Source organism: Salmo salar, chromosome 09 (genome assembly GCF_965601325.2).
Source record: "Salmo salar chromosome 09, fSalSal1, whole genome shotgun sequence".
NCBI lineage: Eukaryota > Metazoa > Chordata > Actinopteri > Salmoniformes > Salmonidae > Salmo > Salmo salar.
Window position 1 is genome coordinate 77042078 of NC_138299.1, and position 27982 is coordinate 77070059.

Here is a 27982-nt window from a genome sequence, read left to right on the forward strand (position 1 = left end):
CACAATTAGTTGTTAGGGCAATAGGGTTGCTGGCGCGTTAAGGTCGAGATGGCTGCAGGAGCCCCGCAAGGACTTTTCTGTTTGTGCTGTCCTTCATTTGCGTTGAATATTCTCTGATGCTGGTCACTCACTCATCATGTCTGGGCGCTGTAAGGGCCAACCGTGTGAGGGCGGATGAAAACCGCTGCAACAACTATGAAAACTGCGGGCGGAAGTAGCTAGCAGCTGATGTGTAAAAGCTGCAAAAGAAAAACGGAGCAGGATAAAAACAACCAATTTAGTTAGCAATTTAAGTCGCTAATTATTTAGATTGACACTTGTTGCTTTGATAGATTTTCTTTGAACTTGCTTTCTTGCTTGCCTTTAATTTGTTTTGCGAGCAAATGTAGCGTTTTGCTAACGTTAAGTTAGCTAGTAAGCTTATTTTTCATGTTTCCTGGTGACGAGCCACAAGACTGAGTGTTTTGTCAATTAACCATCTTTCTGGATCATTCAAGACTTATGTTTTTATTTTTTTTATTTTTGCAATGCCATGTCTATTGTTGTTAGCTAACTTCATGACCGCTATAGCTCCAGCAGCAGCTGGCACCACTGGCTCCAAAGTGTAATGACACGGCGGTTGGGCATAACGTAGCTGGAGCTCGCTGGTTTTGCCGCTTGGCAGCGGAAACATATTTTCACTCAAACACCCTAGCTACGTGTTCATTTTACACGACCCTTGTGGTGCACAGTTACGATGGCAAACAGCACTCGAACGAAGAATGAGAATTCCATCATGGAAAGCCCAAGCGCAAGCCCCCTGTCCGGGAGGAAAAAGGCACAACAATCCCCTGGGTCTCGCTCAAGGTACCATGTCAGTGCACCCGGACATTGTTTTAGGAAAGTGACTCTCACCAAACCAACGTTCTGCCACAACTGCAGTGATTTCATATGGGGTCTTATCGGATTCATTTGTGAAGGTAGGTTGGTTTACATGAGACGTGACATTTGTTTTTGTTTCTTCACTTGACCAGACCAGTTGAGTTGAAACGGCTCAACTGAAATGTAAAATGTGCTTGACATTGGGGAATTTTCCTTGAATTGTTGAATTCACAAAGTGAAGCATTTTGGTTGACGTAATGCTTATAGGTTCTAGATATTGTCGCAATGTACAGTATGGCATGGTCATAGAGCAGTACTCACCCAGATGGCAGTTTGTGTGCGTGTCGTAGGCGAGAGGAAGAGCTGTATGTGTGTAGTAACGTGTGTGTGTGTGTGTGTGTGTGTGTGAAAGAGGCCTTGTCGCTGTGTCCAATACATTTGTGTGTGTAAAAATGTTAAACTGCAGCCTGTAGACCAATGCCATTATCATGCACAGACTGGCATTAGGATGCTATCAATGAATGTCAATTCAGTAAAGTCCCTCTCCTTTACTCCATGATGTCCATCATGGTTGACATCTGAAAATGTATGTCCTATGAACATGTGAAAAAACATATAGGAAACAAAGCAATGCCTAGCCTTACACTGAAGCATGGGGACAGCACAGCAGCATTGCATAAGACTGATGGACAGCACCCAGTGTTACCAGGCAGAGCGAACGAGGGGAAATGCAAAGTCTCTGTTGCGCAATTAGCTGCAGTCAAATCGTGATACACTTTAACTGGTCGGCATGGCAACAGGGGACTGGATGCGCGAGAGCAAAAAAAAGCTAAACACCCTAGACATGGCATAAGAAATGTTTATAATGCTACAGTGGTGCTAGATTATAGACTCATGTGCCTTCTTAAATGCTGTAACAGCCTATTTGCTAATGTGTCAAATGTGAAGCATAGACTGCATGTCGCCTCCGTGAAGGTGGATGCGATCATGCACTCTTGTTGTTAGACAGCTTGTCTTATTAGAACACTTGTTACTATGCCATCTAGCCCAAGCCCATAATATCTCAGGTCTATAGGGCTGCTTATTGCCTGGTTCAAGCAGTGTGTGCCCGGTTGTGACGAACCACTGCTCCTTTCAACATATAGGCCCGAGCCAAAACCTTGTCAGGAACCCGTTTCAGTAGCACTTTCTAGAGTAGATCTATTGTAATGCATCATGACTGTTTGCATCTGGGTGACACCGAGAATCAGATTTTCACTTAAAAACAACAACAACAATGATTGCAAAGTTAAACAAAGCATACAACTATATACACAAGGACCACTTTTAACAATTTTCACAGAACATTATACAAAAACACATTTACTCATTTATTTTTATTTTTTAAATTGAGCAATAATTGGTTTTTGTTTGGCATACAATTTAAAGTAAAAAATCTGAGCCTCAGTGTCACTTGGTTACCATAGAATTGCCAATCTATAAAGACTATTACGAATGCTTAGAAAATATTGTAATGCATTATTGGGTGAAGGCATTACTAATGCATTTACAAGACATTAGCCAATACAAAGGTAGTTTATAGACAGTGTAACACCAAAATCTCATTACAAGAAATGAATGGGACTTTGGAAAGCCTAGTTACTGATGCTCCAAGGATGAATTGACTAGTTGACTGACTCTGTTGTCTGGTGTCTCCTCCCACTCCTAGTATGTAACTTTATGTGCCATGAGAAGTGCCTGAAGACTGTGAGGACTGCGTGTTCATGTATGGCCCCGACGCTGGTGCGGGTGAGTGACAGCAGAAAGTTAAACTGCTCTATCGCTGCTTGTGATTGTGGTTAGTGTATGCTTGCCCAACAATCTATGCATGGTTTCAAGAGCTTTCACAACAGACAGTGTATATGCGACCAATGGCACAATGTACTTGCAACGTATGACCAAAGTGTTGAATGTTTATTTCGTAGAAGTGTGCATATTCCTTTTTTGTCCATTTGTGAACTCCAGGTCCCTGTCGCCCATTGCTTTGGTCCAGCAGGGCAGAAAAAGAGATTCTGCTGTGTGTGTCGAAAACATCTGGAGGGAAACACAGCCATTCGCTGTGAAGGTTGGTTTTCAAGAGCTTTCACAACAGACAGTGTATATGCGACCAATGGCACAATGTACTTGCAACGTACGGCCAAGGTGTTGCATATTTACTTCGTAGAAGTGTGCAGGTCATGATGTTGCATATGGAAGCTAAACCTCAACGTATGTGTACATAAGCTACATTGGACAGTAAACACACATGTACACACCCAAAGTAGATTTTAATAACACTCCCCTCCATATGTATTTAAAGAGTGATGCTAAAATATTACATATGGCTCTATACTCCAGCATTTTGGATTTGAAATCAAATGTTTCATATGAGGCGACAGTACAGAATGTCACCTTCATACATATCTGATTTACAGTTTAGAAATTAAAGCACTTAATATATTTAGTCCTCTATTTGAAGATGACATAAGTATTTGGACACATTTCACTTATAGGGTATTAAAGTAGTCAAAAGTTTAGTATTTGGTCACATGTACCTTGCACACAATGTCTGCATCAAGCTTGTAACTCTATAAACTGGTTGAATGCATTTACAGCTTGTTTGGTTGTGTTTCGCATTGTTTAGTCCAATAGGAAGTGAATGGAGAATAATGTATTGTGTCATTTTTATTGCTAGTAAGAATTGATGTTTGTGAACACATCTACATGAATGTGGATGCTACCCAGTGGTGATTTTAGCATGTAAATCTTGGTGGGGCAAATTCAACCATGTTTTTTTAGATGCATGCCAGCAAAGCCACTACACAACATTGTATTATTTGAATAGGCCTATGTGGTCTAAAAAGGAAGGAAAATACAATCACGAGGATCTACTTTTATAGACAATATACTGACGCAATGACAGCACATTGCGCAAACAAAACAACCCTCGCAAAATCAACTGGAATTACATGGGTATATTACTGAACTTTTTGTTGAAAAAACGATATTTGAGAAAAAACGATATTTGAATGGGAAGAGACTGTCACTGGCAAACATGGTTACAGACCCAAGAACATTATATAGTGTCCCCTCCTCCTTAACTTCTTTGGGATGTGGGCGGTATTTTGACGTCTGGATGAAAAGCGTGCCCAAAGTAAACTGCCTGCTACTCAGGCCCAGAAGTTAGGATATGCATATAATTGGTAGATTTGGATAGTAAACACTCTAAAGTTTCTAAAACTGTTAAAATAATGTCTGTGAGTATAACAGAACTGAAATGGCACGTGAAACCCAGAGGACAAAATAATAAAGAATTCAGCATACCACTGATTTCAATGACTGGTACTTTTATAATAGGGCGAAATCGTCCCCGATTGCAGTTCCTAGGGCTTCCACTAGATGTCAACAGTCTTTATAAAGAGTTTCAGGCTGTTTTTTGGGAAAATTAGGGAGAAGTTGTAGTTTTTCTAAGTGGCTCCCATTTTGGCTGTATTGTTTCCAAGCGCATGGCTGAGAGAGTGCGTTCTTTTTGTTTATCTCCGTTAAAGACAATAACGATTCTCCGTCTTACATTTTATTGTTTAATTTGCGTATTAAGGTTTGATTATAAACGTTGATTGACTTGTTTGGATAAGTTTATTGGTAACGTTTGGGATTCATTTTGTATGCATTTTGAAGGAGGGAAAGCGAGTGGATTATTGACTGAAGCGCGCCAGCTAAACTGAGTTTTTATGGATATAAAGAAGGACATTATTGAACAAAATGACCATTTGTAATGTAACTGGGACATTTTGGAGTGCCAACAGAAGAAGATCTTCAAAGGTAAGGCATATATTATATCGCTATTTCTGACTTTTGTGTCGCAACTCCCTGGTTGAAAATGATTTGTTATGCATTTGTGTGCTGGACGCTGTCCTCAGATAATCGCATGGTTTGCTTTCGCCGTAAAGCCTTTTTGAAATCTGTCACCTTGGCTGGATTAACAACAAGTTAAGCTTTATTTTGATGTATTACACTTTTGATTTCATGAAAGTTTAATATTTATAGTAATTTAATTTGAATTTGGCGCTCTGCCATTTCACCGGATGTTGGCCAGGTGGGACGTTACCGTCCCACGTATCCATAAGAAGTTTTAAGAAAAGCACATGAGCTAATTATGGTACACAAACTAAGCAAAACAATGAAATAATTCCAACATTGCCTAAAATGATGAATAAGATACTAATGAGAGAGAACTATATAAGCAATAAAACAATTGAGATGTACAAACTATGGCATAAGGGCACGATGACCGGATAAGAGGCAAGCTGTAATTGACAATTACATGAAGTTGATGCAAAGAGTCAATATTTGTAGTGTTGACCCTTCTTTTTCAAGACCTCTGCAATCCGCCCTGGCATGCTGTCATTAACTTCTGGGCCACATCCATTCTTGCACAATCAATGCTTGGAGTCTGTCAGTTGTTGTTGGTAACAGTATGCACAATAAGTGACACCACAGCTTCTGTTGTAGTGGTGGTAGCCTATTTCAAAATACAGATACAACACCCACCTCTTGAGGATTGACCACAAATTCTCAATGGGATTAAGGTCTGGGGAGTTTCCTGGCCATGGACCCAAAATATTGATGTTTTGTTCCCCGAGCCACTTAGTTATCACTTTTGCCTCATGGCAAGGTACTCCATCATGCTGGAAAAGGCATTGTTCGTCACCAAACTGTTCCTGGATGGTTGGGAGAAGTTGCTCTCGGAGGATGTGTTGGTACCATTCTTTATTCATGGCTGTGTTCTTAGGCCAAATTGTGAGTGAGCCCACTCCCTTGGCTGAGAAGCAACCCCACACGTGAATGGTCTCAGGATGCTTTACTGTTGGCATGACACAGGACTGATGGTAGCGCTCCCCTTGTCTTCTCCGGACAAGCTTTTTTACGGATGCCCCAAACAATCGGAAAGGGAATTCGTCAGAATAAATTACTTTACCCTAGTCCTCAGCAGTCCAATCCCTGTACCTTTTGCAGAATATCAAGTCTGTCCCTGATGTTTTTCCTGGAGAGAAGTGGCTTCTTTGCTGCCCTTCCTGACACCAGGCCATCCTCTAAAGGTCTTCGCCTCACTGTATGTGCAGATGCACTCACACCTGCCTGCTGCCATTCCTGAGCAAGCTCTGTACTGGTGGTGCCCCGATCCCGCAGCTGAATAAACTTTAGAAGACGGTCCTGGCGCTTGTTGGACTTTCTTGGGCGCCCTGAAGCCTTCTTCACAACAATTGAACCGCTCTCCTTGAAGTTCTTGATGATCCGATAAATGGTTGATTTAGGTGCAATCTTACTGGCAGCAATATCCTTGCCTGTGAAGCCCTTTTTGTGCAAAGCAATGATGACGGCACGTGTTTCCTTGAAGGTAACCATGGTTGACAGAGGAAGAACAATGATTCCAAGCACCACCCTCCTTTTGAAGCTTCCAGTCTGTTATTCGAACTCAATCAGCATGACAGAGTGATCTCCAGCCTTGTCCTCGTCAACACTCACACCTGTGTTAACGAGAGAATCACTGACATGATGTCAGCTGGTCCTTTTGTGGCAGGGCTGAAATGCAGTGGAAATGTTTTTGGGGGGGATTCAGTTCATTTGCATGGTAAAGAGGGACTTTGCAATTCATCTGATCACTCTTCATAACATTCTGGAGTATATGCAAATTGCCATCATACAAACTGAGGCAGCAGACTTTGGGAAAATTAATATTTGTGTCATTCTCAAAACTTTTGGCCACGACTGTACATATCTCCCTGGCAAATTACTTAATTTATGCAGCAACATACAAGACATTTTTGGACTCACCGTTATTGTGCTGTGCTCACTTGAACTTGGTGCGGCGGTCCTTCTTGTGGGCAAACTTTGTCATCCAACTTTGTCACAGTCTGGCATTCTCTGGATTTATGGTGCTTTCAAGACAACTGAGAACTCTGGAGAAAAAAAACAAGGTTGAATCATGACGTCGGAGCTCTAGAAAGAGGTCCGAGTTCCCTACATGGAATTCAGAGTTGGATGACCGTTCAAAATGTGTTTTCCCAGTCAGAGCTTGTTTTTTTTCAGAGTGAAGCAATGAAGTATGAGCTTTCCCAGTTCCAAGTTTCCAGTTGTTTTGAACGCGGCATAAGTCATGCTGGACTGACAGCATGACCAATGTGAATGTTTATCATTTTAAGCTTGGAAAAGAGACCCTTTCAGAGAGATGTTTTAAATCCTAAAACCCAGACTTGGACCACACATCCTCTCCACCAAATAGCAGGCAGGGGAAGCAAAATAGTGATTGTTTTGCAATGCTTGCAGTTAGCCGTTGATTCCTTCCAAACCACTCATTGTTGAATTTCCGACTTGTTGTGTAATATTTATGGCAAATGACCACCAATACGATTTATCTATAATTTCTCTTCATATGACGAGGATTGAAAACGATTTGCCTGTAGATTGTCAACGTGATTCATGATGATGACTGCTTGTCTAGCTAGCTAGGTAAGATTGTGAAAGTATGATGTTGACATGATCAGTCCAATCAAAGCTATGGTAGATATAATGTGATTTGACGTCATTTTATCTGTGGCCAATGTCCTTAAGCCTTCTTGGACAGCGACTTCTAATGTAAATCTATGGCAGCACCCAAGGGGGCTTGAACTTCCTAGCTCTACCTGTAGAGTCCCCGTGTGTGACAGAACACTGAGCCAATCACGCCGCAACTAAAGAAGATTACCAACCCCTACGCTCTGTATTTTCGCTGGCTGCCCCACCACCACAAAAAGCACTGAGCTGGGCTGAAACACCTGCATTTTGGAGCTGCCTTACTCAAGAAAGAGACCATGTTTGTATGCAGCTTTATTAAGTCTATTATAATTTTTTTAAACATTATTTGCAAGCTGATATGTGACATCAATGAATGCCAAAATAACATGCAAAACAGGCAACAACAAAAAATACTAAACTGAACCGGTTGGGCTCAAAACCCACCTGCCCTGAATAACGGGTCGCCACTGCTACCATGATTATGGATAATTATGCTACCATTATTTTTGTACATTTATCCATTTTTTTTCTCCCCAATTCTCGTGATATCAAATTGGTAGTTAGTCTTGTCCCATTGCAACTCCACAACAGGCGAAGGTCGAGAGCCATGTGTCCTCTGAAACACGACCCTGCCAAGCCGCACTGCTTCTTGACACACTGCTTGCTTAACCCAGAAGCCAGCCGCATCAATGTGTTGGAGGAAACACCGTCTACCTGGCGATCGAAATCAGCTTGCAGGTGCCCGGCCCGCCAAAAGGAGTCGCTAGAGCGTGATGAGACGAGGAAATCCCGGCCGGCTAGACCCTCCCCTAACCCGAGCGGCGCTGGGCCAATTGTGCGCCGCAGCATGGGTCTCCCGGTCACGGCCGGCTGTAACACAGCCTGGGATCAAACCCGGGGCTGTAGTGACAGCTCAAGCGCTATGATGCAGTGCACTACGACCACTGCGCCACTCGGAAGGCCTGAGTGAGAAAGTTAGAGGGGCGAAGATCATATACCTCCCAAAAATGTTATCTCCCCCATCCTTGGTAATGGTGAGAGGTTAGCATGCTTTGTTGTAGCCTCTGTAACTTTCTCACTCGTCATTATTCATGATTTTTCTTAATCATGGCAATATCAGGGTTGATTTAGAAGTGTTCAGAAACATCTTATCTACTCACTTAGAAAGAAAATTACTCCAGCCATCATTCAGTTCCTATGGGGCAAAACATAACCCAAAATACATCCAAAACAAACTGCAAATGCATCCAATGAGTTTGTAAAGTCACAAGCTTGATGTAGTCATTGCATGCTAGGAATATGGGACTAAATACTCAACTTTTGATTACTTTAATACACTATAAGTGAATTTGTCTATAAAGATATATAAAGTGCTTTAATTTCTAAACAGTAAATCAGATATTTATGAAAATACCCTAAAATAAAAGGTAACATTCTGTACTGTCACCTCATATTTAACATGTTATCTCAAATCAAACTGCAGTAGTAGGGGAATGTACTTTTACATTTTAGTCATTTAGCAGACACTCTTATCCAGAGCAACTTACAGTAAGTAGTGAGTGCATACATTTTCGTACATGACATTCACACTGTATTTAAACTTCCTTGGGGGAAATCTAACTGGGAGCTGGTCCATCAGTCATAGTAGTGACTTAGTAGTAGTGAAAAGTAATATAACCTCTGTTTTCGGTTTCAGTTTGTGAGCTGCATGCCCACTCGGAATGTGCTGCATTCAGTTGTGGTGACTGTCGTCTCTGCCACCAGGATGGGAGTCAGGACTTTGTAAGTATTCCACGCCTTCTGTCTTAAAGGTGCATTGTGTTCACACCTTTTTCATTTAAAGTTAATCCAGCAAAACAAAATTGGTTCTTTTGAAAGTTCCCAGAACATTTATTAAGTTGCTGCAAATGTTATCATAACACAAAAACAGTCCAGTTCTGCTGATGATTATACAATGTTTGCAACCTGACGTTGCAAGAACATTCCCAGAACACATTTTGTCTATTCTTTAAATGTTCCCAGAATGTTTCATTAGGTTGTAGGAGCAGTCTGGTGGGAACATTGTGGGGACATAACAAAATATATGTTCCAAAAACACAAACAACAATCCAGTTGTGCTGATGATTACAATGTTTCTAATAGGTAAAAAAAAACATTGGCCTGATGGTGCAAGAATGTTCCCAGAAATACATTTGTATGTTTAAAATTGTCTTTAGGTTGTGGGAACATTGTGGGGATATGACAAGAAAGAGGTTCCCAAAACACTAAAACTGATCAGTTGTGCTGACATTCATATAATGTTTGTATCAGGGTGCACAAAACATCCTTTGATGTCGCAAGAATGTTAACAGAACAGCCCGTTCTGAGTTCTTTAAAGGTTCCCAGAGAACACAGTGGCCTCCATCATTCTTAAATGGAAGAAGTTTGGAACCACCAAGACTCTTCTTAGAGCTGGCCGCCCAGCCAAACTGAGCAATCAGGGGAGAAGGGCCTTGGTCAGGGAGGTGACAAAGAACCCGATGGTCATTCTGACAGAGCTCCAGAGTTCCTTTGTGGAGATGGGAGAACCTTCCAGAAGGACCACCATCTCTGCAGCACTCCACCAATCAAGCCTTTATGGTAGAGTGGCCAGCTTTAACACTGATAACCTGCCTCGGTCAGGGGAGGAATCGTCTTGTGACAAAGCTTTCCATGAGCAAGCACACTGAAACGATGTGAGAGAAATTACTGCTGTGCTGAGCAATATCAAATATGTTTGGTCCAGCCAGATCTACATTAAAGCAAATCTAGCAGGATAATGAGTGTATTCCAATGTGGTGACTAATTCACTTATTGCTTTTTGAACCACCTCTCTCTCCGTCTCCTTTTCACTCTTCTTGTCCTAGGATACGCTTCACCACCACTGGCGGGAGGGAAACATCCCCTCAGGTGCACGCTGTGAGGTCTGCCGACGCACCTGTGGCTCCTCGGACGTCCTGGCGGGGATGCGGTGCGAGTGGTGTGGTATGACGGTAAGCCTCAAAACGACAACAAAAGTACCGCCACTAAAGAACAACTATAGTTAATAATGCATTTGTTTCATCCTTTGCAGACACACGCTGCCTGTTATGTCATTGTGCCTCCAGAGTGTGGCCTAGGACGGCTACGTAGCATGCTCCTTCACCCCGCTTGCGTGCGTATATGCTCACGGAACTTCAGCAAGATGCACTGCTACCGCATCTCTGAGAGCTGCCAGAATGAACTGGGTAAGCTGGTGTTCTCCACCAATGTTCCCTCTAAGCTGCGAACTTCACTCAACTTTGTAGAGCAGTGGTCACCAACCGGTCGTCGCGATCGACCGGTCGATCTCCAAGGCCTTTGTAGTTGATCACCAAACATTTCTGTAAAAAAACAATGATAAAGTCCTGTGTTCCTATTTATATATTTTTTCCGTCTCAGGCTGTTGGCGGTAGGTGCATGTGATTCAGCTGCGCTGCGCGCCGGTTAGGCGAACTGTTGCCATTTTGGACCATTTCATGTGTCTGAAGGTACAAACTCTGCCTTCCCGACAGGCCTGGAGAGCAAATCAAGTGCACTACAGGCCTACCGCTAGCCAATCAGATGGCTCAGATTACTGTGTCTGCAGTAACGTAGCAGGCATACCTGGGGCGGCAGGTAGCCTAGTGGTTAGAGCATTGGGCCAGTAACAGAAAGGTTGCTGGATAGAATCCCCGAGCTGACAAGGTAAAAATCTGTCGTTCTACTCCTGAACAAGACAGTTAATCCACTGTTCCCCAGTAGGCTGTCATTGTAAATAAGAATTTGTTCTTAACTGGCTTGCCTAGTTAAATAAAATAAATAAATAAATAAAAAGCTACAGCAAAGTTGATACTGTGAGATTTCAAAATGTTTAAAACCATGACTAGAGAGAGACTGTCAATGAATACAGCAAAGAGCTGCTGTGTGTGTGAGTGAGTTCATGTTTAAGTTCTTACTCAGCACTGTCACAACTTTTAGAATGAGTAGGAAAGTGTATCTATAGGCTTGCATTGTTGTTATTATTAGCAGCTTGGGTGTTTTTTAATATCGAGGAATATTTCACTTTCTCTGTTCATAAGAGCAACAACATGAATTTGTCCATGAAGCAGAAATAATGCGGTCCGACTCGAGTTTCGGTGTCCCTTTTTGGTCAGTGTCAGTGGAGGACCCTCAGTCTTCTGCTCTCTCCCTCCACTGAGACTGACTATCAGATGCAGCCACCATCAGCCCAGTAAAATAAAAAGCTAATTATTTAAATGTATGCTCACTCAGCTGTGCTTCACAAGTAATACAAGAACTGCATCGGGTGATCATCAGCCCCCAGTTTCAAAAAAACAATGCATTGGCAAAGCCAATATGTGGTGATAATGTATTGGGCCTATAGCTTACTGCACAAACTTCATTGCTACAGTACTGTTTTTAATTGGTTAATGTTGCATAGGCTTACGTTTTTTAAGTCATGTTAAAAAACAATCTGAGCGGTCAATCTCGGCTTGCGTTTTGACTCATTAAAGGTTGGTGGCCACTGTTCTAGAGTTTTCCCTGCTAGCACTATCAGCGTTTCCCTTTACTGTGGCAATTGTGATCGACTCAACGCAATATTAGCAGCTTTCAATGCAACATACCGAAACAAAACAAACTATTCAAGACATTTTGCATAGTTCTACAAGAGCACTAAATGTGTACATTTCTAGACATCTTTGAAAGCGAGTCAGGTAAAGAGATTTTTGTTTGTCTTAAAGGGGTAGTGTTGTATTTTTAAGACAGACAGGCTTGAGTAAGCAAAGGAGCCAATAGGCAGAGGGTAGCATCATTTGTCGGATTCTCTGTAATAATGGTATGGGAATAATGATTTATTTTATTTTGTAAAGTGGTTTCTTGCATCACACAACAAAATGTTCAGGACAAGTGGATTAACAGGTTCATGTCAAGCCCTGCATGTATTTTTCCAAAGTCTCATGGAATGTAGGCCTACATTGAACACAACACATTGGCTGCTACTGTAGGCTGAACGATAGAACAGCTATTTCAATGTTAAAATGTTGTGGGATACATTTTCTCTATTGTTTTGATGGTAGGCCACTCTGGTAGTCCTACATTATGATCTAGAAGAAAAATAAACGCACACCTATAAAGGCGAGGTGCTGGGTAGCGGAGTAGAAAACTTGAAAATAAAGGAGAGCCGCACACTCTAGGAGCTCAGATGCAAAAATGGAATTACCAACGTTTCGACAGCCAAGCTGTCTTCATCAGGGTATGATCACAAACACTGCGGGATGACTCGTTTTTATAGTGTCAAAAGACACACAGGTGTCTGTAATCATGGCCAAGAATGGCCTAATATCATTGGTTAATTCTCAAATATTAAAATGGCATACAAACAGCATACAAAAAACAAATGGATAGCATACGATCATAGATTCATTTTAGACTACACAAGCTTACAAACAATTACAATGGCAAAGTCACAATCACAAGAATGGCTTCAGATTTACATTTTCTCTATTGTTTTGATGGTAGGCCACTCTGGTAGACCTACATTATGACCAAATAGCCACAGTAGGCTACTTGGCCACTGTTAAAACTGTAACTTAAAGCAGGTACAGCCTCAGTGATAACAGTAAACGCGCGCTGGAAGTTGCACAGAATTTTCACAACCTTCAACTTTGCGCTCAGCAGACCTGAAATTTGCTCAGTGCTGAAAAAATTTGAGGGAACATTGGTCTCCACCATCCATTGACCCTCCCCACCCCATACCCAAAGCCACATCCTCTAAGCAACTGTTTCACACTCAAACATTACCATACAAACGAATATAGACAGTGTACACACAAAATATACACATTGGAAAGCCAATTAAGAAAGTAATAAGATATACAGTGCATTTGGAAAGTATTAAGACCCCTTGACTTTTTCCACATTTTGTTACGTTACAGCTTCTCTAAAATGGCTTAAATAAATAAATAAAATCCTCATCAATCTACACATAATACCCAATAATAACAAAGCAAAAACTGGTATTTCAAAAGTTTTGAAAATTCATTAAAAATAAAAACATACCTTATTTACACAAGTATTCAGACCCTTTGCTATGAGACTTGAAATTGAATCCTGTTTCCATTGATCATCCTTGAGATGTTTCTACAACTTGGAGTCCACCTGTGGTATATTCAATTGATTGGACATGATTTGGAAAGGCACACACCTGTCTATATAAGGTCCCACAGTTGACAGTGCATGTCAGAGCAAAAACCAAGCCATGAGGTCGAAGGAATTATCTGTAGAGCTCCAAGACAGGATTGTGTTGAGGCACAGACCTGGGGGAGGGTACCAAAACATTTCTGCAGCTTTGAAAGGCCCCTAGGAAACACATAGATCTCCATCATTCTTAAATGGAAGAAGTTTGGAATCCCCAAGACTCTTCCAAGAGCTGGCTGCCCGGCCAAACTGAGCAATCGAGGGAGAAGGGCTTTGGTCAGAGAGGTCACCAAGAAACCGATGGTCACTCTGACTGAGCTCCAGAGTTCCTCTGTGGAGATGGGAGAAACTTCCAGAAGGACAACCATCTCTGCAGCACTCTACCAATCAGGGCTTTATGGTAGAGTGGCCAGACGGAAGCCACTCCTTAATTAAAGGGATACCTAGTCAGTTGTACAACTAAATGCTTCTTCCGCATTTAACCCAACCCCTCTGAATCAGAGAGGTGCGGGGGGCTGCCAAAATCGACATCCACGTCTTCGGCGCCCGGGGAACAGTGGGTTAACTGCCTTGCTCAGGGGCAGAATGACAGATTCTTACCTTGTCAGCTCGGGGATTCGATCCAGCAGCCTTTCGGTTGGCACCTAAAGACACTCAGAACATGCGAAACAAGATTCTCTGGTCTGATAAAACCAAGCTTGAACTCTTTGGCCTAAATGCCAAGCATCACATCTGGAGGAAACCTGGCACCATCCCTACAGTGAAGCATGGTGGTGGCAGCATCATGCTGTGGGGATGTTTTTTAGCGGCAGGGACTGGGAGACTAGTCCGGATCAAGGGAAAGATGAACGGAGCAAAGCACAGAGATCCTTGATAAAAGCCACAGTCTGAGCAGGTTCACCTTCCAACAGGATAGCGACCCTAAGAACACAGCCAAGATGACGCAGGAGGGGTTTGGAACAAGTCTCTGAATGTCTTTGAGAGGCCCAGCCAGAGCCCGGACTTGAACCCGATCTCTGGATAGACCTGAAAATAGCTGTGCAGCGACGATCCCCATCCAACCTGAGAGGATCTGCAGAGAAGAATCTCCAAATACAGGTGTGCCAAGCTTGTAGCGTCATACCCAACAAGACTCAATCAAGGCTGTAATCTCTGCCAAAAGTGCTTCAATAAAGTACTGAGTAAAGGGTCTGATCACAGTTTTTAAAATGTCTTTGTATATTTGCAAACATTTCTGTTTTTGCTTTGTCATTATGGGGTATTGTGTGTAGATTGATGAGGGGAGAAAAAACGATTTAATCCATTTTAGAATAAGGCTGTAATGTAACAATGTGAAAAAGTCAAGGGGTCTGAATACTTTCCAAAGGCACTGTAACTGAATGGCTGAGTTTCTGTTCTGAAAATGTGAGAACTAGGCCTAATTCATTCTCTGACAATACCACACAGTCAACTTTTCTGTCCCTTTGTAAACATTCTTACTTTGGCATCTCGGCTGTTAGGAATGACGTCTGCCTTTTAGCAAGTGTCAACTTGTCATTGGTCTCTTGTTCTAGGTCAGACAAGATGCACTAGTCATTTGTCAAGCAAGATGAGCAACGATAAACTGCTTGACTTTGAAATTAAAAAGGCATTCCATGTTTCACTCGTGTGTAAACTATGTGGGAAAACAAATGCAACGTTCATTCTATTTCCTCATTGTTTGCCTTCACGTACCTATACTTAGACTTTTGCTTCATCAGATAACTTGGATGAAGTTGACACCCAGATTCCAGCAACTACAAAGGAGAGCCAGCCGGCAACCACAGCGGATTCAGGTAGGTACAGGATAAGTTGTCACATTGTGTATTTGGCCAGTAATGTTTCCCTGTGATCATTGAAGTCACATCAAAACCTTTACAATTATTCCCATGTTTCATCTATATAAGAGAGTCCCTAACGTTTCTGTAAGAAGTTACTGTACCAGTCAAAAGTTTGGACACACCTACAGTTGAAGTCGGAAGTTTACATACACCTGAGCCAAATACATTTAAACTCAGTTTTTCACAATTCCTGACATTTAATCCTGGTAAAAATTCCCTGTCTTAGGTCAGTTAGGATCACCACTTTATTTTAATAATGTGAAATGTCAGAATAATAGTAGAGAGAATGATTTATTTCAGCTTTTATTTTTTTCATCACATTCCCAGTGGGTCAGAAGTTTACATGCACTCAATTAGTATTTGGTAGCAGTGCCTTTAAATTGTTTAACTTGGGTCAAACATTTCGGGTAGCCTTCCACAACTTCCCACAATAAGTTGGGTGAATTTTGGCCCATTCCTCCTGACAGAGCTGGTGTAACTGAGTCAGGTTTCTAGGCCTCCTTGCTCGCACATGCTTTTTCAGTTCTGCCCACTCATTTTCTATAAGATTGAGGTCAGGGCTTTGTGATGGCCACTCCAATACCTTGACTTTGTTGTCCTTAAGCCATTTTGCCACAACTTTGGAAGTATGCTTGGGGTCATTGTCCATTTGGAAGTGTCAAGAGTGTGCGCAACTGGTAAACTGAAGTCGGGTGCAGGAGAGCAGAGATGAGTGAACAGGCACACTTTATTTGGCAGAAGGAAAACAGTCGGACGCAACTGCGTAACGACACTCCCGCCAAAGGCAAAAGCGAATAGCGCACTCGTCACACAAATAATGTACAGCATACAATACCACGGGTACCAAACAAGACCTGCCGAAAAAACAGCATGAAGCATCACACATGACACGTAACGAACAATTACACACACAGACATGGGGGGGAACAGAGGATAATATACACGTAGAGTGATGAGGGGATGTAAAACAGGTGTGCGGAAAAACAAGACAAAATTAAAGGAGAGGAGCCGACTTCGGCGGGAGTCGCGACAGGAAGACCCATTTGCGACCAAGCTTTAACTTCCTGACTGATGTCTTGAGATGTTGCTTCAATATAGCCACATAATTTTCCTCCCTCATGATGCCATCTATACTGTGAAATGCACCAGTCCCTCCTGCAGCAACGCACCCCCACAACATGATGCTGCCACCGCCGTGCTTCACGGTTGGGAAGGTGTTCTTCGGCTTGCAAGCCTCCCCCTTTTTCCTCCAAACATAATGATGGTCATTATGGCCAAACAGTTCTGTTTTTGTTTCATCGGACCAGAGGACATTTTTCCAAAAAGTACGATCTTTGTCCCCATGTGCAGTTGCAAACCGTAGTCTGGCTTTTTTATGGCGGTTTTGGAGCAGTGGCTTCTTCCTTGCTGAGCGGCCTTTCAGGTTATGTCGATATAGGACTCGTTTTACTGTGGATATAGATACTTTTGTACCTGTTTCCTCCAGCATCTTCACAAGGTCCTTTGCTGTTCTGGGATTGATTTGCACTTTTCGCACCAAAGTACGTTCATCTCTAGGAGACAGAACGCATCTCCTTCCTGAGCGGTATGATGGCTGCGTGGTACCATGGTGTTTATACTTGCGTACTATTATTTGTACAGATGAACGTGGTACCTTTAGGCATTTGAAAATTGCTCCCAAGGATGAACCAGACTTGTGGAGGTCTACAATTTCTTTTCTGAGGTCTTGGCTGATTTCTTTTGATTTTCCCATGATGTCAAGCAAAGAGGCACTGAGTTTGAAGGTAGGCCTTGAAATGCATCCACAGGTACACCTCCACTCCAATTGACTCAAATGATGTCAATTAGCCCATCAGAAGCTTCTAAAGCCATGACATAATTTTCTGGACTTTTCCAAGCTGTTTAAAAGCACAGTAAACTTAGTGTACTTCCGACCCACTGGAATTGTGATACAGTGAATTATAAGTGAAATAATCTGTCTGTAAACAATTGTTGGAAAAATTACTTGTGTCATGCACAAAGTATATGTCTTGCCAAAACTATAGTTTGTTAACAAGAAATTTGTGGAGTGGTTGAAAAACAAGATTCAATGACTCCAACCTAAGTGTATGTAAACTTCCGACTTCAACTGTACTCATTCCAATGTTTTTCTATATTTTTACTATTTTCTACATTGCAGAATAGTAGTGAAGACATCAAAACTATGAAATAACACATATGGAAACATGTAGTAAGCAAAGAATTGTTAGAAGAATCTAAAATATATTTAGATTTGTTTAAGTAGCCACCCTTTGCCTTGATAACATCTTTGCACACTCTTGGCATTCTCTCAACCAGCTTCATGAGGTAGTCACCTGGAATGCATTTCAATTAACAGGTGTGCCTTGTTAGAAGTTAATTTGTGGAATTTCTTTCCTTAATGTGTTTGAGCCAGTCAGTTGTGTTGTGATAAGGTAGGGATGGTATACAGAAGATAGCTATATTTGGTAAAAGACCAAGTCTATTTTATGGCAAGAACAGCTCAGCTCAAATAAGCAAAGAGAAACGACAGTCCATCATTACTTTAAGACATGAAGTTCAGTCAATCCGGAAAATGTCAAGAACTTTGAACGTTTCTTCAAGTGCAGTCGCAAAAACTATCAAGCGCTATGATGAAACTGGCTCTCATGAGGACCGCCACAGGAAAGGAAGACCCAGAGTTACCTCTGCTGCAGAGGAGAAGTTCATTAGAGTTACCAGCCTCAGAAATTGCAGCCCAAATAAAGGCTTCACACAGTTCAAGTAGCAGACACATCTCAACATCAACTGTTCAGAGGAGACTGCGTGAATCAGACGTTCATGGTCGAATTGCTGCAAAGAAACCATTACTAAAGGACACACATAATAAGAAGAGACTTGTTTGGGCCAAGAAACACGAGCAATGGACATTAGACCAGTAAAAATCTGTCCTTTGGTCTGATGAGTCCAAATTTGAGATTTTTGGTTCCAACCGCTGTGTAAGGGCTATTTGACCAAGAAAGAGAGTGATGGAGTGCTGCATCAGATGACCTGGTCTCCACAATCACCCGACCTCAACCCAATTGAGATGGTTTGGCATGAGTTGGACCGCAGAGCGAAGGAAAAGCAGCCAACAAGTGCTCAGCATATGTGGGAACTCCTTCAAGACTGTTGTAAAAGCATTCCAGGTGAAGCTAGTTGAGAGAATGCCAAGAGTGTGCAAAGCTGTCATCAAGGCAAAGGCTGGCTACTTTGAAGAATCTAAAATCTATTCTGATTTGTTTAACACTTTTTTGCTTACTACATGATTCCATATGTGTTATTTCATAGTATTTAATGTCTTCACTATTATTCTACAATGTAGAAAATAGTACAAATAAAGAAAAACCCTTGAATGAGTAGGTGTGTCCAAACGTTTGACTGGTACTGTATTTTGTGTTGCTTTACCTGTGTGCGCTATTTGGAGCATGACACTGAGCTAACGGGTCCTAACGCTCCCAATGTTCAGCATTTGCTAATGCTTAGTAATCTATCCTAATCCTAATTATACAGGTCCATACATGTAGAATTTCCCACGTTTGTCTAAAGAGTGTTTTTTTACAAACTGCAGGGAAGCAGGTTCTCAAGGTGTTTGATGGGGATGATGCAGTCAAGCGCAGCCACTTTCGTTTGGTCTCCATTCCTCGGATAACCAAGAATGAGGAGGTGGTGGTGAGATTCTGCCCATTCCCTAAAACCGGATTAACACTGGATTATTTCTGCTTTTTTCTGGCATCAAGTGATTCATTGTTTTTAGAGTGCATTTATTTTCTCCCACCACTCCTTCCTGGATATCTTCTGTGTATGCAGCCTTTAGCCCTGCTCTGTCAAACCTGATTCATTTACATTTACATTTAAGTCATTTAGCAGACGCTCTTATCCAGAGCGACTTACAAATTGCCAAGGTCCTGATGTTCAGCTGGTCAGCAGTAGTGTTAAATACTTAAGTAAAAATACTTTAAAGTATTACTTAAGTAGTTTTTTTTCTTCATATCTGTACTTTACTATTTATAATTTTGACAACTTTTACTTCACTACAATCCAAATGAATATAATGTACTTTTCACGCCTGTATCAAGAGAACATCCCTGGTCATCCCCACGGCCTCTTAACTGGCGGACTCACTAAATCTTTGTTCGTTAATGAGGTCTGAGTGTTGGAATGTGCCCCTGGCTATCCATAAATTTAAAAAACAAGAAAATGATGTTGTCTGGTTTGCTTAATTTTAAATGATTTATACTTTTACTTTTGATACTTCAGTATATTTTAGCAATTACATTTGCTTTCGATACTTAAGTATATACCAAATACTTTTAGACTTTTACTCAAGTAGTATTTTAATGGGTGACTTTCACTTTTACTTGAGTTGTTTTCGATTAAGGTATCTTTACTTTACTGACAATTGGGTACTTTTTCCACCACTGACTATGCGAAGTGTTTAAGTACTACTGGTCATTAGAATCAGGTCAGGTGTGTCAAAGCCTGCACTCCCAGTAGGTCTCTCCAGGAGGATGATCACTGATCTAATCCCTGTCTGCAGGAGTCAGCGTTGAGGACCTTCTACATCCCAGATGACTCGCTGGACTACGAGCTCCAAGACAACGGCCAGCAGGCTCTACACAGCAATGACATCCTCAACCGTAACGGCACCCCTGACGAAAAGGCCATCTTTAAGGAGAATGTGCCCGAGGTGTGGCTTCTAAGGGCCAAACCCCAGGACACAGAGGTCCTCAAGGTTTATGCTGGCTGGCTCAAGTGAGTACTGCAGCGGGACAATACTTAGTCATTGGGCAAATCTCAAATGACTATTCCCTAAAAGTGCATTACTTTTTGACCAAATCCTTTGCTGATGCCTAATGAGTTGTTCCCATGGTAAAAGTTGCCCTTATACCATACCTCTATCTCCCATCTCTACTGCCTGGCTCTGTTTACAGGGTTGGTGTGGCGTACATATCCATCTCCATCTCCAAGAACAGCACAGTGGATTCTGTCATTAAGGAGGTCCTCACTCAACTGGGAAGACAGGTACAGCTTACCAGCAGGTCTCCAACATAACACACCCAGTCCACCTTAACTGCAGCTTGGCACATACCTTGGCACTAATATTGTTCACGGAAGTTGCAATTAATGGTTGTACTAGAGACTCCATTGCTCTGACTGTATAAACGTATCTGTTAATGACAACCCTCGTTCAATACTCTTGTTTGGTGATGCTCTTTTCTCCAGGACGAAGACCCGTCAAGCTTCAGCCTTGTGGAGGTTTACATGGGCAGTAAGCAAGGTCAGGAAACAGGAAACAGGGAGGTGGCAGACCTATACACCAAGGCTGGGTTTTTACATAGCAAGTGTCATACTCTGTTTATATGCCTTCATTACTGTATCTTATCAAAGTTCACTGACGGGTTGTGTTCTTTCTCTCTCTACATTCAGTTCAGAGACAAGGGCTGACAGGCCAGGAGCTGCTGCTGTACAAACTGCAGGAGATAAGGAAGGTATGAGGAACTTCAACCTGACATTTAAGTTTATGGGTGATTGGGTGTGCATAACATTACAAAATGTGGAAAAGGTCAAGGGGTCTGAATACTTTCCGAATGCACCGTATGTGTGTGTAGGTGTTTATGAACAGGGGTGTTTATCTGTGTATTTTTGTTTCTGACAGATCTCCCTAAGGCAGATGAACCAGACCCGTTTCTACATAGTGGAGAGCAGGAAGCAGGTTGTGCAGGTCAACCTGCTGCTAGAGGGACTGCCTGTACAACTGAGCAAGGAGGAATATACCGACCTGCTACAGGAGCACTTAGCTATCAAGAGTGAGTCTACACACATCGCATCACCATGCTGCTCCTTTTCTAGAATTAAAACGGACGGAATCCCACAGTATTCAGTGTTGTTCAGCTATACCCCAGAAATCCTCCTGAACATTTCCCTTGAAATGGAGTATAGTTGATTGAAATGTGATTAAGACTGTTAACTAACTAGATGTGAATCTGCTCCTTAGGTCACTTGGTCACCATCACACATGTTTACGGGAGCCAAGGTGGGTATGTCGCCATGGAAACAGCCAGTGGAGCACCACCTTCCCTTTTCCACCCCCCTCCATCTCATCCCACTCTTTTCTCCCCACAATCCCCTCCCTGTCCCCCTCCCTGTGCCCTCATTCCACATCATCCCCATTCAGGACACACAAGCTTTAGTTGGCTCTGAAACAGACGGTCTGTTCTGGGTTGTGTGTCCCTGCTTGACACTGCTCAAGTCGCTCCTCTGTTGCCGCAGGCCACTGCAGCAGGATCCTGCCCCATTCAGTGTTACATAAGCCTCTTTCTTACTGACTGTGAGTGTCCCACTGCAGCTGCCACTTCCCTAGAGCTAAATGGGCCATTTATATAAAGCCTGCTGTATGGCCCACAGCCATTTATCTTGTGATGTCTTTATTATAATAAACCATTTATTTGTGGAGAATGTTTGGTGCAATACATCCAAAGTACTAAATGTCATCATAACATTGAATGTGTGCCAGTCTGGGCTATATGAGAGGTCCTATTTACAGTGCTTGTTATGCAACATCACATCCTGAGGTTTGCTTTCTGTCTGAGTTGTAGGTGCAGTAGTGGTGCAGATATCGTGCTTCTCTGAGGCTGAGAGGATCTACATGTTAGCCAAAGACACGTCTGTCAGCAACCAGCAGCTGACCTCCCTAGTCATACCAGAGATCATGGTAATTCTGCATCAATTTGAAGTAAACAATTCCAGATCCCAATTGAATGTGTCATTTACGTGACCTGAACTTTTTAAAGAAGCTGGCTTGCTTTACTCCATTGACATTGCTGCTGTTGTAACTCCCCTGCAGCACAACAAGTTGCCCAAAGGTGGCTCGCCCCTACTGGTGTTTGTCAACCCCAAGAGCGGCGGGCTGAAGGGCCAAGAGCTTCTCTACGGCTTCCGGAAGCTTCTCAACCCCCACCAAGTGTTTGACATGACCAACGGGGGACCGTTGCCTGGGTGAGACAAATGGTGGTTAGCCTCATTCAGCAGTGTGACATCAGAGCTGTTGTGTTTGTAGACGGGGGTCTGTGTTGTGCAATGTTTTTTTCCACAAGGTCTTTGGAAGGAGTTTTCTTTCTACTATGATTGTTTGTTAGCCATGACACGGAAACAAAGAAATTAGCCAACCAGCGAACACATGATTGACTTTAAATATATATGTTGTAGAAAATAATAGAAAAATTATTATTTATGTAAGAGATATATCTAACTAGCTTACTAGGCTATAATTCTAACCAATGAAATAAACACCTTATCTCTTTTTTATATTCTTTTTTTCTATCCTCCACAGACTGCACACGTTTAGAGAGGTACCCCGCTTCAGGGTTTTGGTGTGTGGGGGAGATGGGACGGTGGGCTGGGTCCTGGGGGTCCTGGAGGCCGTCCGACACAAGCTGGTCTGTCCCGAGCCCCCCATTGGTATTGTCCCACTGGGCACAGGTGAGAGGACACACCCTTCTCTTCTGATCACTGTAGTGTGCATAGATTAGCTTTAATCAGCGTACATCAGTAGTTTAATTATTTGATTTTATTTCCCCCAATATCTTCTCCCCCCCAATGCCTTCCATCAGGTAATGACCTGGCGCGGATACTGCGCTGGGGGGCGGGCTACAGCGGAGAGGACCCCCACCACATCCTTGTGTCTGTAGACGAGGCAGAGGAGGTGCAGATGGACCGCTGGACCATCCTGCTGGATGCACAGGAAGTCACAGAGGATGGCAAGGAGAACGGCTTCCTGGAACCACCAAAGGTACAATCAGATGAATGCAGATAACAATGGCAATAGTTATAATTTGAATCATAACTATAATGCCAAGAGATCTATTCAGTTGATGCATGGGCGTGCTGGTCGTCATGATCATTCATTTACTGGTGGTCTCCCTTGTTGCAGATAGTGCAGATGAACAATTATTTTGGCCTGGGAATCGATGCTGAGCTCAGTTTGGACTTCCACCATGCCCGTGAAGAAGAACCAGGAAAGTTCAACAGCAGGTAGGAGACCACCTCCAGTAAGAAGTTGCTTTAAAATGTCTCAAAAAAGAGAACATCCCCAAAACGACTTATCCTTGTTGTGTGTGTGTGTGTAGCAGTGGAGGCTGCTGAGGGGAGGACGGCTCATAATAATGTCTGGGACGGCGCGAATGGAATGGCATCAAACACATGGAAACCATGTTTGATTTATTTGATACCATTCCACTAATTCCGCCCCAGCCATTACCACTAGCCCATCCTCCCCAATTAAGGTGCCACCAACCTCCTGTGGTATGTAGGTTCCATAACAAAGGTGTGTACCTGAAGGCGGGTCTGCAGAAGCTGAGCCACACGCGGAACCTTCACAAGGACCTTAAACTGCAGGTGGACAAACAAGACGTGGAACTGCCCAGCATAGAAGGCCTCATCTTCCTAAACATCCCCAGGTAGGAAATACACACAAAAACACACAGGGTTAAACTCTACACGCGGCTGACAGTCAGACACTCATGACGCATGACATTCACTTCAAGATGCATGCTCATGAAGAAGAATGACCTCACACGGTCCCCTTACCCACTCAAACCTAAAAGTACATAACGATCTGAAACACAGTCAGTACTTACAACTGCGTGTGTGTGTGTGTGTGTGTGTTCAGCTGGGGCTCTGGGGCAGACCTGTGGGGATCAGAGGGTGACTCGCGCTACGGGAAACCCCGCATTGATGATGGCATGCTGGAAGTGGTGGGGGTGACCGGGGTAGTGCACATGGTGAGTTCATCACCTACTGCCCTTACTCTGTTGAGTACCATGTATGTCCTGATACCACAGAGAAGAGAGAGATCAGTGCTAAAAATGATCCCAGTGTTTCAGAACCTTTTCTCCAGTGTACAGCGTTAACATCAGGATACCACGAATGCGGTTTGTATACAGATATATCTGTGTTGTGTGGTCCAGGGCCAGGTGCAGGGCGGCATGCGCTCTGGGATCCGTCTCGCCCAGGGCAACTACGTGCGTATCACAGTGACCAAGCCCATCCCTGTGCAGGTGGATGGAGAGCCCTGGATCCAGGCCCCTGGAAATATCATCATATCTGCAGCAGGCCCAAAGGTAACCGTTTTTTGCTACTAAATGGGGCAAATAGTTACAACTTTACTGTGGTGTCCTTCACCATGGTTGCAAATCTCCCATGCCTATCTATAAAGTCAAGCGCTGTTAAGCCATCGTGTCCTTGATGCTGTGTTCAGGTACGGATGCTGAGGAAGTCCAAACACAAACAGAAGAAGCAGCCTGCCAGCCTGAAAGAGAGGCGATCCGAAAGCCCTTCGTCCAGCGATGGGGGACACTGACGTCCCCCCCCCTAACACCTGCTCCTTGGTGTCACCATGTGAGCATGGTGGCCTGTTGGCTGCTCTAAACAGCTGTGGCAGGGGCCCGTGTGCCCCATAGGCTCTCAGATGGTTTGCGTAGCTAGCACTGTCAGCTCCTGGAGTGTTACATTGATAAAGGAGGAGATATCACAAGCATTTAGCAGTCCCTCTCATTCTCATCTTACTGCTGATCCATTTCACCGCTGTTGGGTTCGGTTTCCCCAGTTAAGATCATTCAGATTAGCTTCCTGTCTGATTTGTTAGTTTGTTTTATTTTTGCAGTCCTTCAGATTTGGTATGACCTGGTTTTTATCAGAGACAAATACATTGTAACAATTGGCCGTGGTATTATCTGGTACTATAGCTTTTGGTACCAGATGGTTACAATGAGTCCCCAAGAAACCGAGAGGTGTTTATGAACAACATGTAATTACTGTGTTACCGTGTAATATCAAAGTAAATACCAGACGGTAAAATAAAGTGTAATTGTTGCTTTTTTAAAGTTCAGACATCAAGCTGCTTGCTGGATTAACGTCAAATAGTCTACTACTTGACAAATGATCTACAACTTCACAAATAGGCTACTACTTCACAAATAGGCTACTACTTCACAAATAGCCTACTACTTCACAAATAGTCTCTTACTACTTGACAAATAGTCTAGTACTTGACAAATAGTTTAGTATTTGATTTTACAAAGTACTAGTATTAATGTAAAACAACAACTTACCAAGGTCAAAATGCTTACGTGTAATATATTAGAGTGAAAAAAACTCACTATTTGCCTAAACCCCACTGGCCACTCAATAACAATTCTAGGAAGTGCATGTGAGACATTACATGTTATTTCATACGTACATGTTTCATTCAGTTGTAATACTTTGAGGAAAATCGATATTCCAAGTGGAGACTTACGACAGTAGCCTCAGAAATATGTACATCCGCACAGACAAACACACTCCCATCTTAACATTCAGTTAGTGCATACTCAAGTCTATAGCCAAGTTCCTCCTATTGTTTATAACCTGTCTCTGTAGCAGTCACCCTCGCTGCAGAACAAGTACTCACCTTCACTTAATGCCTCACAAATGTATTCCAAACATAAGTATCATTGGGTTTGAATGGAATCATGAATGTTGCACTCCATTCGTTGTCCTACATATCTCTGTTGCTGCTCATTTTTTGTAGCTGATGGAATGAATGCAGGGAGGAGACCACCAGCCAACCCTAAATCTACATTATAAACTAGAGAGACTTCTGTTGGATTTCTCCAGTCATTTGCTTGGCCTGGAGGTCATGTTTCATCCATAGTAGAGATGGTACGCCTGAGTGCTTGTTCTCTTGTTGTCAGCACTTAGTCCGCATTCCTGGTGATGTAAAATTTACAAGAAATGCAGTCATGAAATGACTCCTTCATTTGAAGGAGGATCTCATTTTTTATACTCCAGCACGTGATGTCGCCGGAACAGTATTTGATTGATTCTAAGTTGACTCACTTTTGTGACTTGGTGCTAGTGTGTAGCAAAGCGTTTGAATCTTTCACTCCACTAGCAGCTTCGGGCCCTATTCAATCAAAGCTGGTAAGCTGGTGTTGTGGGTGAGTCAGAATCTGTAGTCCTTTAAAGCAGTGTGAAAGTATTTGTGAAAGCACAGTATTTCCAAGGTGCATTGACAGCTAACTGGGCTTGAATGAATAGGGTCCTAGACAGTTGGGTCCCATTAGACACACCAACTGTGGTGATTTCACCTGTGGTTCCTCATTGACCTTGTTCCAATCCTCGTAATGGCTTCCTTTCCTTGTGTCCCCTTCCTTTCCTTGCCATATACCATAGAGACTTATGACAAGGACATGAACCCATTTTAGACTGAGGGGACACAGCTATTGTGTTGTGAAGTGCATATACAGTCAACATCCTGTGTAAAAGAAAAATGGGAGTAAACATAGTGCTGTTTAGCTGTAATATGAGATTGTCCATGTTTATTCCATTTAGAGGCATAAAGTGTTTCTGTGTATACAGTATGTGAAGACAAGGATTGGTTTTAGATCAATAAGTGTCTTTGGTATCTGTCTTTGGTGTCAGTGGTCATCTCTGTTTTGCAGTGCTCATTGGGATAGACAGTCTTTTACAACCATTGCTGTGATGGTTTAGTCACACAATAACTCCATCACCAAAAGCAATCCACTCCAAAGATAATGCTCCAATAGGAATGCCCCTTTCACCCCTCTCATAAGACGGAAGAATGTCCACACCAAGGGATGACTTGAAAAGACATGGAAGAAGTGATGACTGATTGCTGGCAAATGCATCAGCACACAGTTTGATGGCTATCAATCATAACATTTTTGTGTTTGCCCTAAAAAGTGCCATTATTTTAATACATTTTTTATTTCTCCTCAATGTTGCCGCACTGAAAACTCCATAACAGCATTGCGTCAATGCCCAAGGTACTGTTTTGTGTTGAATGTCGCTTATGTGTATACCGTAGTAAGTTTACAGCTTCTGCATCATTTGTGCCTGTTGCTGTGCGATGAAACTTCAGGCCAAAGTGTCGTTCTGTGGTGTCATTAGACCTAAACTCCACGTGGTGCCTCATTCAAGTGCTTCTAGAACCTTGGTGGTATTACCTGTGTGTCAAAGTGTTTAACATGTGTGGTCCACTCCTGCTGGTGCAGTGATTGAATATCTTCATCTAGGCATTTTTAGACCATTTTGAGCTAATGTGCCTATAGATGACTTATGTTGTCAATTCTGTGTTTTTATTTGATTTGCCGTAATAGAAGGTATTTTACGCTTTTACCAAGTCTCAATGGGAGTTAAAAGCTAAATGAATAAATATGTATATTTTTGCAGACAAAAGCTGTTTTTAGTTTGAACTGTAAATTGCACTAAATGTATTGTTTTACAGATGCTTTTAGGTGTTAAGTTTGGTTACTCTGATGTTTAAAAAACTAAATCTAAAGATATATGTGAAAATAACTAAAGATATATGAAAAGATACTGTGTAACAATTGTGTCCAGTTAAAATAAAATCAATAAACGGGACATCTTATGTA

The 27982-nt window shown here is 42.5% G+C and overlaps 1 protein-coding gene across 2 annotated transcripts; it reads left to right on the plus strand.

Moving 5' to 3' along the window:
• On the plus strand, nucleotides 1–27982 carry LOC106611706 (diacylglycerol kinase theta). 2 transcript variants are annotated; one of them, XM_045723939.2, is made up of 23 exons: nucleotides 1–959; nucleotides 2570–2649; nucleotides 2866–2965; nucleotides 9131–9216; nucleotides 10320–10445; nucleotides 10526–10679; nucleotides 15390–15464; nucleotides 19117–19211; nucleotides 20086–20300; nucleotides 20480–20570; nucleotides 20772–20826; nucleotides 20976–21037; nucleotides 21205–21355; nucleotides 21544–21582; nucleotides 22145–22260; nucleotides 22393–22544; nucleotides 22879–23027; nucleotides 23159–23337; nucleotides 23479–23579; nucleotides 23858–24004; nucleotides 24217–24328; nucleotides 24515–24667; nucleotides 24805–27982. In XM_045723939.2, exons 1-23 carry the CDS (start codon nucleotides 737–739, stop codon nucleotides 24904–24906), a joined length of 2763 nt encoding a protein of 920 aa, XP_045579895.1. In that variant the 5' UTR covers nucleotides 1–736; the 3' UTR covers nucleotides 24907–27982. The 2 variants fall into 2 exon arrangements, with proteins under 2 accessions (XP_045579895.1, XP_014067670.2); XM_014212195.3 differs by having other exon boundaries at nucleotides 3–959; nucleotides 19117–19217.

Coding starts and splice junctions, on each gene's coding strand:
- LOC106611706 (XM_014212195.3), top strand. CDS start 737: ATGGCAAACAGCACTCGAACGAAGAATGAGAATTCCATCATGGAAAGC. Junction 9,217..10,319: donor AGGATGGGAGTCAGGACTTT/GTAAGTATTCCA, acceptor TTCTTGTCCTAG/GATACGCTTCACCACCACTG. Junction 15,465..19,116: donor GGCAACCACAGCGGATTCAG/GTAGGTACAGGA, acceptor TACAAACTGCAG/GGAAGCAGGTTCTCAAGGTG.